At 36.1% G+C, this 17,852-nt stretch overlaps 1 protein-coding gene and 1 pseudogene across 1 annotated transcript; one reads left to right on the forward strand and one right to left on the reverse strand.

Moving 5' to 3' along the window:
* The first annotated feature begins 7,740 nt into the window (after nucleotides 1–7,740).
* Nucleotides 7,741–9,602, forward strand: LOC120186558 (ras-related protein RABA6a-like). Its single transcript, XM_039190455.1, has 2 exons — nucleotides 7,741–8,068; nucleotides 9,242–9,602. Exons 1-2 carry the CDS (start codon nucleotides 7,851–7,853, stop codon nucleotides 9,567–9,569), a joined length of 546 nt encoding a protein of 181 aa, XP_039046386.1. The 5' UTR covers nucleotides 7,741–7,850; the 3' UTR covers nucleotides 9,570–9,602.
* A 192-nt stretch (nucleotides 9,603–9,794) lies between these two features.
* Nucleotides 9,795–17,388, reverse strand: LOC120186555 (annotated as a pseudogene).
* Between the last annotated feature and the right edge of the window lie 464 nt (nucleotides 17,389–17,852).

Genomic DNA, 17,852 nt, shown 5'->3' on the forward strand with positions numbered 1-17,852 from the left:
ATTTCACTATTCACGTGAAGGCGTTCCCGGGGGCGCGCCTTCCATTATTTCGTCAGAGAATATTATCATTGCCCTATTATGTCACTCATGTCCCTCGGGGAATAACTTAAATTTAACTTCTTTTGAATGTTCAACAAGTTAAGAATAACTTAAATTAAAACGTTATGTGAAGTTTGAATAAATTAGATAAAATGTTATTGATAAATTGAATAAATGTGAAGTGATAAGTTGATTGTGACATTGAAATTGTATGGAATGAGCATTGAAATGTGACATTGAATAAATTGCCAATTCACCCCCCTCTTGGTTGATTCCGTCGATCGATGAACTCAACATAAGTTGATTTTAATGTATACGTTTTAATATATATGTTAATGATAAAATCATATGTATGGAGTCCTTTAATTTCAATTTAAGTATTGTGAACTATAATTGGAATATAACTTTTAATTTCGAATACAATTGGAATATTAAGTTGAAATTTAATGTTAAATTTCGAATACTATAATTTATATTTTAAATTTAAATTTGAATAATATTATTTTATTTTATTTTAAATTTCGAATAATATAATTTGTATTTTAAAAACATTTATCAAACATTTAATGTTAAATGTGAATAAAAAATAACATAAAAAATATGTATGTAACAACCATGAAACATTTAAATAACATAACCAAATTACATAAAATTCTGAAATTTAATTATTTAAATAACATTAAATATACTGGATCACCGATGTCGTCGTCTCGAATGAGTTCCACATGGCGGTGGTTGCCTATTTCGTGGAGGATTTCTCCGTGGAACTTGTTCTTCAGTCTCCTCATCTTCACTATCATCAGCGCATTTTCTTCATTTGGTGCAGATGACGCTGAAGGGGCTGAAGGGCCTGTATAAATAACGACCCTGGAGGAGTGCTAGTAACAATCCCACCGCTCCCCGGGAACTGTGGAAACTGTGGAAACATTGGCATCGATGTATGTGATCCAGATGAAGATTGAGGTGTCTGCGGAGAAGCACCACCAGCCAAATAAGATGCATGAAGCATATGCTGGATCATTAAACATAGTCGTATATGCACCTCCATATGGTATAAAACCCTGCGGGCTAGGCATGTAACCTGGCGGGCTAGGCATGTAACCTGGCGGGCTAGGAATGTAACCCTGCGGGCTCGGAATGTAACCCTGCGGAGATGGCATATAAACTGGTGGGCTTGGCATATGAAGTGGAGGGCTGGGCATGTACCCCTGCGGCATCGACGAATAAGGATGTTGTGGTGGGACTGATGCAGAACCGGTAGCGCCTTCTCTCCGTCCACGCGTCGGGGGACGATGATATTGAGACGGTTGACGTCTTTCTTGGCGCCTAGGAATGTTAACCCCTCGTGCTTCCGCCGAAAGTAGAAACGGCTTCCCATTTTCATTAAACCAGTCCATATAGTTATCCGTAACCATATGACCAGTTTCAGCGTAATATTGTCGAGGGGCCAACAGTGTATATCGGTTCTCCCATAGCGCAATCCAATCTCTGTGTCTCACCACCCAGTTAACATCTTTCTTTCCCCGTCTATCTATGTTATGCACGTCGTCTAAATTTCTAGGAGCTCCAGGAATATATTGCGTACAACCATACTGACGGAGCACGCGATCAACTGGATGCCACTCAATAATAGCATAACATATAAGAGGTATAACCGATATCCATACCTCTAATGACCCTCTAAGGTGGGGTGGGATGCAAGCTTTCACTTCATCGCTCGCATAAGGTATCCACTGAAACTGAAATATAAATATACAATTCAAATAAATAAAATATTCTAATTATATATAACATTTTAAATTAAAATATTAATAATTAAACAAATTTAAAAACATACCTCAGACCCAGCTTTCGTATCAATAAGTAAACGAATTTCCTCTAAACAGTAGGTATACTTTATGGTCCTTTCTTTTCATCGACCACCTATGAAATATAATATAAACTAAATATCACCCTATTTAATTGAAAATATTTAAATCAAAATTTAGTTCGAAAATTACCTCAACAATAAGGGGAATACGTATGGTTCATTCACGATCGGGCATAAGAAAGGCATGCGGAACCACGCCCATGATTGTAGAAGCAGAAGACATCCACCGATAGCAGTTTTCTTATAATTCGTCGCCCGACACATTTCTCTAAAGAGAAATGCCAAAACTGCAGCACCCCAACTATATCTTCCAGCTTCATCAAAATCGATCAGATGCCGCAACCACATACAATGCACCTGGTTGCGAGATTTGTCGGGCATCAATATTCCTCCAATTATTCGTAGAATATATGCCCGAGCACATGCCTTTGCTTGATCCTCTGAAGCATTTCATTTAAAACCTCAAAATTAGCTTTCAACCAAGATAAAGCTATTCTACCTCCATTAAACTCTGGCGGAGCAGCTCCAAGATAATCAATGCACATTGATTGCCAATCACCATCCGCCATACCACACATCATATTTCCGTCGACGGGAAGCCCCAGATGCATAGAGACATCCTCCAATGTAATTGTTGTCTCTCCACATGGAAGGTGAAAAGTGTGTGTCTCGGGCCTCCACCTCTCAATCAGTGCAGAAATTAGGACAGGTTCGAGTTTGCAACCGCCTATAATTGTTGCAATATACCCGAACCCAGCAGAAGCCAAATATGGCAAAATACGTTCCGGTGTCGGTATACGTGGATTTTTAATAAAAGTTTCTAAAATACGATCAGCATCCTAAATAATATATTTAAAAAGTAAAAATTAATATAAATTCATAATAACTTTAAAATAAAAATAAATTTAAATATTAACATTAATTATAAAAATATTACCATATCGCTAAAATGTCTGGAGATATGATCAATATCCAATCGCAACAGCATTTCGTTTTCCATTATAACTGTAGACAAAACAATATATTAGCAAAAAATTAATAATTCTAAATAAATAATAATTATATAAATATTATTTTAATAAAAAATAATATTTACATAAATATATTAATATAAAAAATAATAACTATTTAAAAAAATACTAACATAAAAATAAATTTCTTACCACTAATAACAAATTTAAAACTCAAATAGTTGGAGAATTTGAGTTATATAAGAGAGGAGAAGATGATTTTGGTGTGAAGAATGAGTGAGGGTTGAGGGGGTTTATATAGGGGAGGAGGAGGGGTAGTTAGGAAAAACGGATGGGGGCATTTATGACATTTAATGGAAGGCGCGTCCCCGGGGATGCGCCTTCCACACGTGTCTGATGATATGGCAAAGGTGCGTCCCCGGGGACGCGCCTTTCACATGTGGCATCCAACTCAGCGAAAACACGGGTAAAGCGCGTCCCCGGGGACGCGCCTTTGCCAACTCAGCAGAAAGGGTGCTAGTTTTGGAAATATTGGTCGAACGGTGTTAGAAAAGTAAAAATAAAAATAAACGGTGTCAGTGGGGTAAAAAAGCCGAACTTCATTTATTAATTGAAAGGGTTTGACCGGGTCAAACTGTGGACGCCTCCTATCTATAATAAATGAATAAATCAGGACTAGTATGGGCGAGTAATAGATGCAGTCTCTGATCAAATAAAGAACTACTATTGTGTTTATATATATTTTTTATTTATATGAGACCGTATAATTAATTATAGACAAAAAAAAGTATTAGAGTTTCTTGTATTTTTATAAAAGAGAAAATAATTTTAGTGATAAAAAATGTCTTATAATATACAATTTAAATTAATTTTTTTTGGATTTACGAAAATGACCAACAAATTCGTAACGCGAACTCCAATTTCGCAAATCAGTTTCCAAATTCGCAACACAAATTTCAAATTCGCAAAGAGCGTTTATTTTCGCAACGCGTTGCGATTTTGGAGAATCGCGTTGCGATTTTAGAGAACTGCGTTGCGATTTTAGAGAACCGCGTTACGATTTTGCAGAACCGTATTGTGAATTTGAAAATCGCGATTTTGGAGAATCGCGTTGTGATTTTGGGAACTGTATTGCGAAACTGGAGTTAGCGTTGCGAATTTGTTGGTTATTTTCGTAAATCCAAAAAAAGTTGGATAAAATCGTATATTATAAGATATTTTCGATCACTGAAGTTTTTTTCTCTTTATAAAAAGATTAATATGATCATTGTATTGTTTTTTTTTATTTTAATGTGACTCTCTAACTCATAAATAAATTCAAAGTAATCATTATAATATTATTGTGCTAGTTCATGATACTGACGTGGCGATTCACGATGCTGATGTGACAGTCGATCTGTCATGTTTGAGTTGTCAATTTAATTAATCTGACATGTTTGAGTTGTCAATTTACTTAATCTGACATGTTTGAGTTTCCAATTTAGCCAATATGACATGTCATCCGTCATGTTAATCTGTCATTCTAAATTGTCATATTAGTACTGTGGACTGTCATGTCAGCACTTTGAACTGTCACATCAGTACCGTAACGATCAACGTCGAAAAAATGTTGGTAAAAAAACCACATTAGATTTATTTTCTGAATTAGATGATCACATTAAAAGAAAAAATAATACGAGAATTATGCTTATTTTTTTTAAATACATAACTTATGAGGCATTTTTGCCTTAATTATACGAACTTTGATGTTTCCCCTGTCCATAGTTTAGAAATTGGTTTTGTAAGAGTAGTATTCGTGTAGCTGTGGATTTGTCTACAGGTAGTACAAGTCAAAGCCACCGGTATGCAAATTAGTCGATGGGCAAGAAGTCACGCCCATACATATCATGAAGTTGAAGATTTGGGTTCACATTTGGACCTAATAAAAAAACATTTTTGAATGCCATCAAGGCTCGAGCTAAAAGCCTACTCTCAATGTTTTTGATCCAACTTTGGTAAATTAAGCCCATCAATCAATTCAAATCCCATACAAAAATCAAAATATTCAGACTATTTTGTGTGTGGATATTTTCGACACATGATCTATTAGTTAATTTATTTGGATCGAGTTTGATATAAATTCATAACGAGGATCATTTTTTTTCATTCAATTTTCTCCATTCATAAAATCAAAATTGCAAGGGTTTGAGAGGGGACATGTCCAATGTGTGGTAATGAGACTGAAGCCTGATGCATGCTTTTAAGGATTGCCCCAAAACCGAACATGTCCTTTAAACCTTTGGACTTGACCTTTCTATCATTGATTGGCAAGGAAACTCTTGCAAAGAATGTCTGGAATGGATTGCTTCCTGCTTGGATTTAGAAGGAATCTCCAGACTTACCGAGTCTTTTTGAAATGTGTGGAACTGAAGAAACAAATGGGTGCACGATTAGAAAATATAAGTAGAGACGTGGTCATTGGAAGCATGGAGCATATGTGTTGATTTCTCGGAGGCTAATTACGATGAAAGTTTCATCCCCCACCAGAGGCCCCATAAACGTCGCAAGTGGAGTAGGCCTAATGAAAACTTTGTAAAAATTAACGTGGATGAGGCATGTAAACCGTCGGAGAATTCTGCCGCTATAGGTGTGGTTGCTAGGGATCACAATGGAATGGTCTTGGGGAATGTGTCGACAGATTGAACCCCCTTTCACTGCGGAACCAACTGAAGTGGGGGCTTTCATCCAAGGGATCAGATTCGCCATTGAAAACGGGTGGACAAATGCTATTTTCGAAGGAGATGCTATTTCCATCATGAAGAGGCTTACTAATCAAAGAGAAGATGTTTCAACCTTTGGATTGCTGCTCAACGAGGCTCGTACCTTGTTGGAAATAAATCGTGATCTAAGAGTCTATTATGTTAATCACGAGGTGAATCGATTGCACACACTCTTGTTCACCAAACCATGTCGAGACCTAATCCGTTTTGATTTTATACAATGAACCAAAACATATTAAGCATGTAATTCTCCTTGATTCTATTGGAATTTAATGAATCGTATCATTCCTAAAAAATAGTTAGTAGAATATTATAATATAATATTTAATAATTTAATTAGTAGAATATAATCATTGTGCGCCTAATATGTTGTAGACATTAGTTAGTTTATACTTCACTCATCATTTCTATTGCATTTAATTTGTTTAAACCGATCGATCTCATTCGAGTTGGCACAATTATTCCACTCAGTTTGAGTTGATCCCAAGCAATTGATTTTTTTATTTATTTAAAATGATATTCATTTATACAGTTCGGCATGCAGCTTGGCTTTATGTTTGGTCCATTACGTAGACAACAACGAAATAGAAGACATGAGAAGAAATAATAAGTTATAAATAACATATAAAGTCTTATTTTAATATGTTTATATTACTATAAGTAAGATAATTGTATGAAATTGAAAATCAATAATACGTAGATTTTATAAGAAAAATTATAATAAAAAGGAATTCATCATAATTAAAAATTATAAATTACAGATTTGAAAACAGTAGTTACAAATAGAATTTACTTTTGTTTTAAATGTACGAATTTTCATAAATTTTAAAATTAGGTATTTTTAAAGGGTGAAGAACGCAAATGGTTTCCAACTATAGGGTACTTTATAAGTCCATCAATTATTAAAACTTGCAAAATGATCCTTCGACTATATAGTGTTATTTTGTTGAATCCCTTGACTATTAAAAGTTACAAAATGATCACCTGACTATTCATTATATTTTAAACTCGTCATTTATGTTAAAATGGACGTTAACTTGTTGACTGTGATATGATACAATTTGATCCCAAAATCTCCAACGACTGTCATATCCTAGTCATCATATTAACATCCAACTTAAACAAACTTCAATTTTTAACCAAAAAGGATAAGTTTGAAACATAATGAATAGTTGAGTGATCATTTTGTAACTTTTAATAGTTGAGGGACTTAATAAAACAATACCCTATAGTCAAGGGACCATTTGCATCCTTTACCCTCTTTTAAATAAACAAAAGATTTATGTTAACACATTTATTGAGCATTTCCAACAATGCATACTTTGTGCTTTAAAAAGGATTAGTATATGGAATGATTAACCATCATTTCTTTACCTAATTTTTTTGGATATGGAATTAGACCACTGATAACCATAATGTCACGAAAAGGAAGATCAAGGCCCAATAAGTAGATGACACGTCAGCATAACAAGATAATTTGATTGAGCTGCCTGCCCTCAACAAATATATATTTTAGTAGTCCATTTACTACTAAAAAGATACAAAACAGTCTCCGACTATAGGAAATTACTTTGTTGATCTCTCGACTATTAAAAGTTATAGAATGATCACCCAATTATTAGTTATGTTTCAAACTTGTTCCTTTTTGTTAAACTTTTGACTACAATCTGAGTTGTACGTCAATCTACTGACTGAGATATGATAAAATATGATCTCATAATCTCAAATTAATATCATATCATCTCATATCTCAGTCAACATGTTAATGTCTAACTCATACAATAGCTAAATTTTTAACGAAAAAGAACAAGTTTGGAACATAATGAATAGTCGAGTTACCATTTTGTAACTTTTAATAGTCGAGAGACTCAACAAAACAACTCTCTTAGTTGAGGGATCTTTTTATAATTTTTAATAATTAAGAGACTCAATAAAGCATTATACTATAGTGAGAGGATCATTTGAGTACTTTCTATAATTATCGAGTACGAAAAGTTGGTTATAATCAACATCAAAGTAACAGGTAATCATATGCCTTTATCTATTTTTTCGAATGTAAATGTAAACAAATAGGACCAAAACGTAGCTGATTAGAAGTCTTGTGTATGACTAAACATCTCAGTTTTGTGAATCTTCAACTTTCCTCTGTGTTCTTTTTTTAAGCTTTTTCTGTGCTTTTGATCTTTGGTTTACTGGGCACAAGCTTCGTGTATGGCTGATTCATACAATGAAGAGTGTGATTACCTGTTCAAGGCAGTTCTGATTGGGGATTCCGCCGTCGGGAAATCGAATCTTCTCTCGAGGTTTGCTACCGATGAATTCCGATTGGATTCGAAGCCTACCATCGGAGTTGAATTCGCTTACCGGAACGTCAAGATCGGCGATAAAATCATAAAAGTTCAGATATGGGACACGGCCGGCCAAGAAAGGTAATAAATATATCTCCGTAGCTTTACTTTCATTCTGCGGAAGAATTTGTCTTCAAGTTCTTCGATTCCTTGCATAAGCTATCACCGAGTTGATTATTGTATTAAGCATGTTGATGGACTGATTTAGATATCAACTATTCAACTCACTAAAATTCAGCTAGAGCAAAGGAAGAGCTTGGGAACTCACTGAGTCGGTTAACCGACTCACTCTGTAGAAACTGATTTCCATGCATATGTAAAGTATGAACTAGTTAGTTAACTCGATCAATCAGGCCTATCATATGAACATGTCTTTCCAGCTACGTGATGATCTAGTTGCTGATTCAGTGGAGACTTTTGAATTTTAATAAGATAAATGGAAGTATTTAGTGGGACCTAAGATAGGGGAATTATTATATTTTAGTTTATGTTTGATAAATGTGAAAAAAATATATTTTTAATTTATGATAATGTAATTTTTATATTTAATTTACATTTTATATTTTGATATTTATAATCCTTTTTACTTTTTACAATATTTTTTTATTAATTTAGGTAAGTGTTAAGTAATATTTATTAAAAGATAACTCTCAGCCTTTCAATATTGAACGTTCACACTCCTATATGATGCTTGAACCTGAATCTTCAAAGAATAATAACAATTCATTTATTAAAAAAGGCTACTTGATTGGTGCATTTACGATTTTTTTTTGTTTGGTTGTGGTTGCGTGCCCTTTTCGCAAACTTTTCCCAAATCACTTATTGCAAATGAGATTTAACCCACCACTAAACCCTAATTTTCTTTGGACATTGAGATCTTGAATTTGACAATTTTCATTGTTGTTTAGGAGTTTGGTTGGTATTTGGTATTTGGTAGTATTTGGTTAGTTTATAAATGGTTTAATAGTCATCTTGACCCTTGGATTGTATCGAACTTTTAACTTTTCGTCTTATTTTAGTACTTAAATTATCATTTTTATTGTACTTTATCTAAAAAATTATCGACATCTGCCAATAACGTGTTCTATTTTGGGGTAAATTAAGACATAAATAATAATTTAAGTGTTGAAGTTGGATAAAGAAAATTGAGATATACCAAAATAGAAAAACGGATATAGTTTAGGTGTCAAAATGAGCATTAAACCTTTATGAATTGATAAATCATCATGATGTTATTTGTTAAAATAAACACAGGTTTAGAGCAATTACAAGTTCATACTATCGGGGAGCATTGGGTGCAGTGTTAGTGTACGACATAACCCGAAGAGCAACGTTCGACAATGTGAGGAAATGGATGCACGAGCTGCGAGAGTTTGGCAATTCCGACATAGTCGTTGTCCTCGTCGGAAACAAATCAGATTTGAGCAGATTTCGAGAAGTTGCCGAGGAAGAAGGGAGAAACCTAGCCGAGTCGCAGGGCCTGCTTTTCATGGAAACATCTGCTCTGCAAAACTTGAACGTGGAGGAAGCTTTTCTACGAATGATCACTAGAATCCATGAGATCACGAGTAAAAAATTTTAGATTCCAAGACGAAAGAAAATATTACCAGTCTTAAAGGTGTAAAGAAATAATTACTCTTGATGAAGTTACTGCAACAAACAGTCAAGTAATTGTTGCTACTAGCTCTACAACTTCAATATAATATTGTAATTACCATCCGCAACATAATCAAAAGCAGATAGCATTTCTTGTTGCAGCACGCTTCATATAATATATATACACAAACACAGTGTACAATCGACTCCCTTGTCTTGGTCTCTCTTTGCCTGCTAGGTCTTCTGCAATGTTTTCATGGCTTACCCTCTCTCATGGGCACTACGTTGAAGATACAGTCCATCTCGGCACTTGCACGCTTGTTATAGGCTTTGCAGTGGCTTCAAAGCAGCCATAATTTCTGCAAACGTGGGCCTCAGTTTCGGGTCTCTACAATTTCAAAACAACTGGGATCAGTTCTGCCTGTCACCCAATAAACACATTCAGATACATCTGCTGCAGCTACATACTATTGATTGCAATGCCATGACACTATATATAGCATTTGGAATACAGCTCTGCCATTCGTGGAAGTTTGGTTCTCGGTGTTTTAATATGATTGATTGTTTTAGAATAACAGGGAACTAGGACCATCGAAATATACTCACGTGTGCCAACACTTTCTAATAATTTCTGCAACGGCGGAATCTAGGTTGTCTGGAATGTCGAGACGACGGTGCTGAAATCCTACAGCACCAACAACTTGCATCGGATTCATTCCTTTCCATGGTTGTTGCATTGTTGAGAGTTCCCATAATATAACTCCGAAGCTATAAACATCACACCTGCATATGACCATATGTTAATGAATTATGAACATCATATGATTCTAGGACGACAATGGAAAAGCAGTAATGCAAAGTAACCGAGGGAAAGGGGAAAGCCTACTTCTCATCTGCGGGTTCATTTCGTAGTACCTCGGGAGCCATCCACTCAGCCTGGAGAAAGTGGACGGTTAAATTCAAAAGCATATCACATATGGTACAAGTAAAAGCTGTTGGTATTACCGTCCCTGCAGTTGACATTGATGATAGATATGTGCTGTGCTTCATCCGTGATAAACCGAAATCACAGACCTATACAAAATTCCATGCTAGGATGAGCTGTTTAAAGAAATCCTAAAAGAATCGGTGATAAGTAAGAAATGGGGGAAAAAAAGGCAACCTTTACAACCCAATTTTGTCAACTAAAAGATTCGGGGACTTCAAATCACGGTGTACTATCACCGGCGTGCAATTGTGCAAGTAATTCATTCCCCGAGCCTGAAAGTTCAAGCATTCAAAGGAGAAAGATGAGAAGCAAAGCCACCAAGTGAAGGTTAAAACAATAAACAGACAAAGTAAAATAAAATTACAAGAATAACATAATCGTTTGGCACCCGAGCATTTTGTTTACAGGTTGGTGCAAGTATCCCCCTGCTCAAGAGCCGGGTTCAAATCCACAGTTTCCAATCACAAAACAATAATAATCTACAACATATAAAAGCACAAATTGGTAAAACTTATGGTTGATGACAAGCTGGGAGCTAATAGATTACATCCTACAAGCTGGGAGCTACCCAACCCCTTAATATTAGAAAATTCTAAAATACTTTTTAGTATAAGGTTTAGAAACTGCGGAAATCAGGTTCAACCGAAATCTTATCAAGAGTGTAACTTTTTAAGTTGGACAGAGCAACTTTTAGGTTGGACAGGTTACAACCGAAAATGTTATAATTTTATAACTTTTTAGGTTGAACATGATAACATTTTAGGTTGAAACCGTCTTAAATTAACCTTAATTAGGCTGCCGCGTAGCAGAACCACTGTTTTATATTTCTCTTAAAATATATTTTTCATTTGTAAACATTCTTCACTTACAAAGTGAGTGTGATAAATTCTAGTACTGTTAATAATAAATGATAGGATCATACAGCATCAAGAGCCATCCTTAAGCGCCTCCGTTGATCCAATTGATTGTTCGGTCGGTGAATTAACCTATACTACCTCTGCAGAATACAATGAAAAATGCAAAGAGTGAAGATAGGCAAGATACAACAAAATGAATAGCTAAGCAATTAACAAATAGGAAATCGGCAATAATACATAAAATAGTTGTCGAGAACAAAGGGAATCAGAACAAAAGAGTCAGCATGCCAAGATGAACGAGTTCAGAATCCAGAACCATGCCTAAAAAGAGCATGCCAAGATGAACAAGTTCGGAACCCTCCAGATGAAGTTCCAATAAAATTATGAAAATACTGATAGACAACATACCTATGAAGAAATTCTGTTACAATCGAAAGGTTCGGAGGACGAGTTACAGCTCCCATGAAGAGAACGACATTGGATGTCTTAGCTTTTTCATGATTAGGACCTACAAATTTGTAACTTAAAAGGGAAGTAACTTGGACAAATAAATGGAGGGGGCAATGAAGGGACTGCAATGTGATTTTGGGAAAATGCTTACTGCAAAGAACGGTGATCGTGCCAAATGAAACCACTCAGAAAGGAATACAATTAAAGAAATTGAAACATACCCCTAACATGTTCTCATATACATGGGAAAACAAAGACTTTACTTTCTCAATAAAAGATGCTTCATAGTTAATTATATGGTAATATGTAACTGAAGGTTAAAAGTAAAACATCTCCAATGACATGAACAGTGCATCTATTTAGGCTTTGGCATAAGGTAAGTGCGCATATAAAATAGCGGCAAGGGAGAAAGGAAAGGCTTACCTCACTTTTGAATTCTTCAAGTGAATCCCCAGAGATATCCGATTTAGGAATTTTTTTACTGCAACTTCCTGTGAAATCGAAGGGCGAGAAGATGGTCAAACGTTCTCATTAAGAGAAAAGCAGCATATATGGCAAGGTTTACCCCATCAAAAACCTAGGCAGCAAAATATTTCTACTTAAAGGTAGGAAAGTGAAAATCATGTTATAAAATTGATTGAAAACCAATTTTACAATGTTATAAAGATAATCCAAGTGCGTGAAAGAATTATTAGTTAATAAATATGGCATAATTATCCAGCCCCCAGAATAAAGAAACACACTGCAAGACTTAATAAGGCTAGTCTGTCTATCCTGAGTTTCAGGTTCATAATTCTAATATAAATGAAAAATAAACTGGAGCAAAAGCTCATTTGAAAGTCAGTGATTTCTGATAGTGTTTTAAAACTTCCAATCTAAAATCAATTTGTAACAAAGCAAAGAGGACATTAGACATAAAAGATTTAGCATAAGAAAACTCACGGTCCCATGCCAGTCTCCACGATAAACCTCACCGTATGATCCTGCAACAGAAAGGATGCACCAAAATAATGAAAATAGATCACATCAACAGAAAACAACCTGGAACCATATTATCTACACAAGACGGAGCATGGAATTTGTAGCTAAGAACACATTGATACCAAGTCCAATTCGTTCGCCCAAGGTGATTTCCTCCCAAGGTAGCTCGCATTCCGCAACATCATCAAGGGAAGTATCAGACTTCGAACTATCATTACCAGCTGATCTATCTGATAATCTATTGCCTCCAGAATTTAGCCTCAAAGCATCTTGCTCCCTTTCACCAGTATGCTCACAGCCAGAAGTCAGCATCTACAACACTACAATCATTATGCTTCGTGGCTGCTCTTGTTGCTACCACTGCAGCAGTAGCAGCAGCTGCTATAGGAAGTTCAACATTTGAATCTGTGCCAGACTTTTTTGCTGCAACTACCATTGAATGCAACAACAGCAGCAGCAGCAGCTGCTGCAGCAGCAACTGGGACATTTCTGGGATATTGAATAGGAGACGCTTCACATTTTGATGACACAGGTGGTCGAGTGACTTCTCTTGTATCAAATGGATAAATGACCCCTAGGCCTTCCACAGGTTTAAGATGCTCAGGTTGATCATGGGAGCTTGCCTTAACAGATACTTTCTGCTGGGGAAGAGGAGGCAAGTAAGGAGAAGGTGCAAAATCATCGTGGTTCTTACTTTCACCAGGTCCAGTGCCCTGCCTATTTTCATCCTTGGTTTCAACAGACGATCTGACTTCAATATTTTCTGTATCTAGCTGCTCAGAATAAATGCCAGTAAATAAGTTGGGAGGAGCAACAACACCACTATCAAGTAACACATCGTGAAGTTTTTGAGCTAATTGTGGGTTTTCCTTGGTGACGTCAATCATGTATTGTGATACATCTCTCACCTTCATCCCATGCACAGTAGGGGTGTTAATACCTTCTGTCCAGGAAGGAGATCTTGCGAGCGCACAAGGATAATTAGGTCTGTTTCGAAGCTCTAGCACAGGCCTTCTCCATGCTGGAACGGAATTTGAAGTCGCCCGTGGATTCCTTAGATTGCTCCCCACTACTAATTGCCTCAGATAAATTTGAGCAAGCACTACAATCTCCTCTTTCATCATATTGGTTTCCTCCAAAGCAAAATTTTTTAACCTGGATCTCTTCCCGAGTGTCCCATATTCTGAACCATCTTCCAATGAACTCCCAATCCCACTACTGGAAAGCCATATGGGATGAATCAATGTCTCGAGACAAAGGACAGGAGGAAAAGAAAAATCATCATATTCACATGAGATCCACCTGCATCAGGAATAAGTGTACCAGGATCTGCCATTAGGTCAACAATGTATTCCCTGAAAAACACACCGAGCACTTTCGATGAATAATCAAGCTTTTGCAACCTATATCAATAATTACAAACCTAGAAGTACCACTAGCTCACAACAAGTCTTGTTGAGCAATTTTTAAAATAGAAATGCAATAACCACAATGCCAATTTTTTTTAAAAAAGATATAGATGAAAATAAAGCTGAGGTTTCTATAAGGTAGCTATAGAATTCAGCAAAAGGAACATGTTTGAATAAAAAAAGTAGTCAGCTGTTGCCCTACTTAAAAAATGACAAGTATATTCTACCTCCAAGAAAGCTGAACCAAATAACTCAGGTGACTAATTTCATATTTAGGAGAAAAGGTAAACATGTGCAGCATAGTAGAAATCACCTTCCATCATCAATCTTTACAAGTTCACTGCCACGTCATCAGAACCTGTATAATGTTTCCCTTTCACCAATCGGCAAGGAATGCCAACACCATCAGCCAAAACCTATGCAAACCAAAAAATAAGCAACCATTATTGCTATAGGAGAATCCAATGAAGGTCCTCGCATTCAAACCATAAAAATCTAACTTCTAAATATGTTCTCGCCATAACTAAAGGCAAGAATCAAGAGAATGCCGGACGGTACAAGTGTTGAGGCGAACATCATTGTACATGACCTAAACTAAATTTGCAAAATAATGACACATGTGGAAAATAGCATAAACGAACATTATAGACCAAAACAAAAATTTCAAGATCGTGGAAATTAGAAAGAATTGAGGGTCAGTTGACATCATTAATTGCTGTCTTTTCTCATAATTTTCTTTTTTCTCCATGTCGGACATGGCCTTTGACAGAGGATAATAGAGCAACAATAAAAAAAGCCAATCTTGCATGGGGGAAGGCTTTTTTTTTTTGCAGTTGTTTTCTCAATATGGCTTGCATTAATTACAACCTTTTTCAAAGTAACATATTTTTCCCCCGTGAACATTATTGCAACTTTTCTTCACTAACAAGTAACAACCCTTTTAATGGCACAAGATAATGAGCAAGTATACCTTACTATCTTTGTCAACAATCTCTAGAGCAAGCGGTTAAAAACTCTCAGCTGGCATCTCCCTCTCCCTTATGTTGTGGGTTCAGTACCCATTAGGAGCAAATTCCCCTTACCCCTCCCCCTAGGTAAAAATTGTTAAAAAATTACATTACCATCTTTTGGTGACATGTACCAGACATCTTAGCATGTTAACATTAACAGGAGTCTTTGTGAATCATGAGAAAAAATACGCAAATAACTCAAGTAGGCTAAATCTATCATAATACTGCAGAAACTGACATAATTATAGGCGACCCAATCTCCTAATAAAAAAAAACAATATTGTTGAACTGAAAAATAAATAAACTATAAACTTTAACGATACAATTCTTTATTCCAACTTGGGATTGGCTGTAAGAAACCTTTCCCTTTAAATCATTCTTGTAAATCTTAAGAAATCCAGTTGTCAATCCATAAAAAAACTAACCTAAAAAAGAATGAAGAAACTGGTTAAGCACCTTGAATAACAGCGCACGATGACGAGCCAAACCAATTGTTAAAGAACCAAGTGGCAAAACCATGCTGCCAAGGGTAGTTTTGAGACTGTAACTAAGACTTCGCCAGGCTCGGGACACATTACCAGGGTCTGCAACTGGTCCACCCATATATTCAGAAACTAAAACTGCAAGCTTTTGCACCAGATTGCTGCTTACAGAAGTCAAAGATTCTGATCTTAACTTTGCAGTCACTCTAGTGCTTTTTGTTCAAGTTTCAACAAATTTGCATCAGAGTCTCTATTCACCATAACTGCTTCCCAAGAGACATTGTCTTCCCACATCCCTTGCAGATCAAGGAGTGAAGGCATTCCTGCTGAAGTGGATTCGGTTAGAGTTCCATACAGGTCATAAAAGCCATCGGGGATCTTGTCATCATAATTCAGAGCATTATAATTCTGCAAGCATGGACAATTCAGCGAATGAGCTGGCTAGCTATATGCTTAGCTAGTTAGTGTCGGGGGTTAATTTTCTAATTAGTTAATTTCATTGTGCAGTATGTGCTTGAACCTAGAGCCTAAGAACTGACCTGAACCCCAAAAACCAGCCAAAGCACGACTCAAACTCAAACAATATGAGATGACCCTTAAGGCCTTAACTTATAGTGAATACAACACTATAATGAACAACTATAACACAACTACTAGTTTATTACCAATACATTGCTCTACCTTAACTATTGCAATTCCATGTAACTTGGTAGAAACCTTAATTCTAACCAGAATAGTTGGTTAAAGCTCTAACAAGAAAAGAAAGCTAAAGATCAAGCATTGAATTACAAGATTCCAAAGATTAGTGTAGCACGTACTAAGAATGAAAAGAACAAAAAGGGAAAATAAAGCTAAATGGAAACATACCCAATATCTATATGCAACAACTTCAGCTGGAGTATTCTCCGGACCACAAGAGCTTAAACTAATTTGCTTAACAGCCTCAATCTGAGCTGCCTCAGGATCCTCCCTAGCACTCAACTCCATAGCCAATTGTATCTGATACTCCTCTTCTACCTCAGGATCCCTTGGGTTGTTAGACCCTGAATTGCGCCTCGCTCCATCCAAATCAGCCTCTAAACCACCAGAACTCACTGGTCACTGGTTTCCAAGTTTTCTGATTCTCCTCCTTCAAATTTGAAGAGGATGGTGGACTGGGACTTTTTCTACTAGCACAGAATTCAGCCAACTAGAAAGAACCGACGATGATTTATTATCGTCTTCCGATTGATTCGACACATGCAGTTTCTTGAGAATGTTCTTCATGTTATTTCACCAATCTATATAAGCATCCCAGTGCTAAAGAAATGAATTTTCTGACCATAAACATCTCCACTGACTTTGGACCGAAGCATGAAATAGAGCTGAAACTAATCCAAAAGAAACCCCCTTTTTCTTTTCACCCAGGAATCAACCATCAAATCCAGAAGCGGGAACAACCATAACTTGGAAGCATACCCAGTACAGCTTGTCAAGTATGAAAAGGGCCCAGATGATCCAATTAAAGAAAACAAGCCTCCTTTCCTCATACAAAGAAACATACCCAGGAGACCCGGCCTCCTTTCACCTTCAACTACCGAATAAAACAACCCAAGTTCAGAGATGGATGTTAGTGAAGAAAGCGCAGTAAGGAGCTTGCAAGTATATACACACAGAGATATACACTAGGGTTTTTTTCCCCTTATATGAGAATATAACGAACATAAAAGATGTTATATAGGTGAAATTGTTTTATTGGTCCCTATGATATATATAAATTATGCATTTAGTCTCATACTCACATTCAATCAATTTTAATTTTTATATTTTAATTTTCAACGAATTTAAATCTTCTTATTAATAAAAGGCAAAAAGGCATCAGAGGTCCCTATAATTTTGAAAAAACCAATTGACTCTCGTATTATTTTTCTCTCTCAATATGGACCCTCCAACTCAGGAAAAAACCAACGTGGCCTTTTGACCAAGATTTTTTGTCGTTGATGTTACGGTGTTGACGTGCCAGTTTCACAGTGCTAACATGGTAATCTAGGGTGGTAGATTAACACGGTGGATGACAAGGCAAATGGTTAAATTGGTACTCAAACATGGCAAA

Source organism: Hibiscus syriacus, unplaced genomic scaffold, assembly GCF_006381635.1.
Source record: "Hibiscus syriacus cultivar Baekdansim isolate YM2019G1 unplaced genomic scaffold, ASM638163v2 tig00113716_pilon, whole genome shotgun sequence".
Taxonomy (NCBI): Eukaryota; Viridiplantae; Streptophyta; class Magnoliopsida; order Malvales; family Malvaceae; genus Hibiscus; species Hibiscus syriacus.

What these genes read in the sequence shown, in the direction of transcription:
- LOC120186558 (XM_039190455.1), top strand. Translation starts at nt 7,851, where the DNA reads ATGGCTGATTCATACAATGAAGAGTGTGATTACCTGTTCAAGGCAGTT. An exon ending in GACACGGCCGGCCAAGAAAG is followed by an intron (nt 8,069 to 9,241) that starts GTAATAAATATA and finishes AAATAAACACAG; the next exon opens with GTTTAGAGCAATTACAAGTT.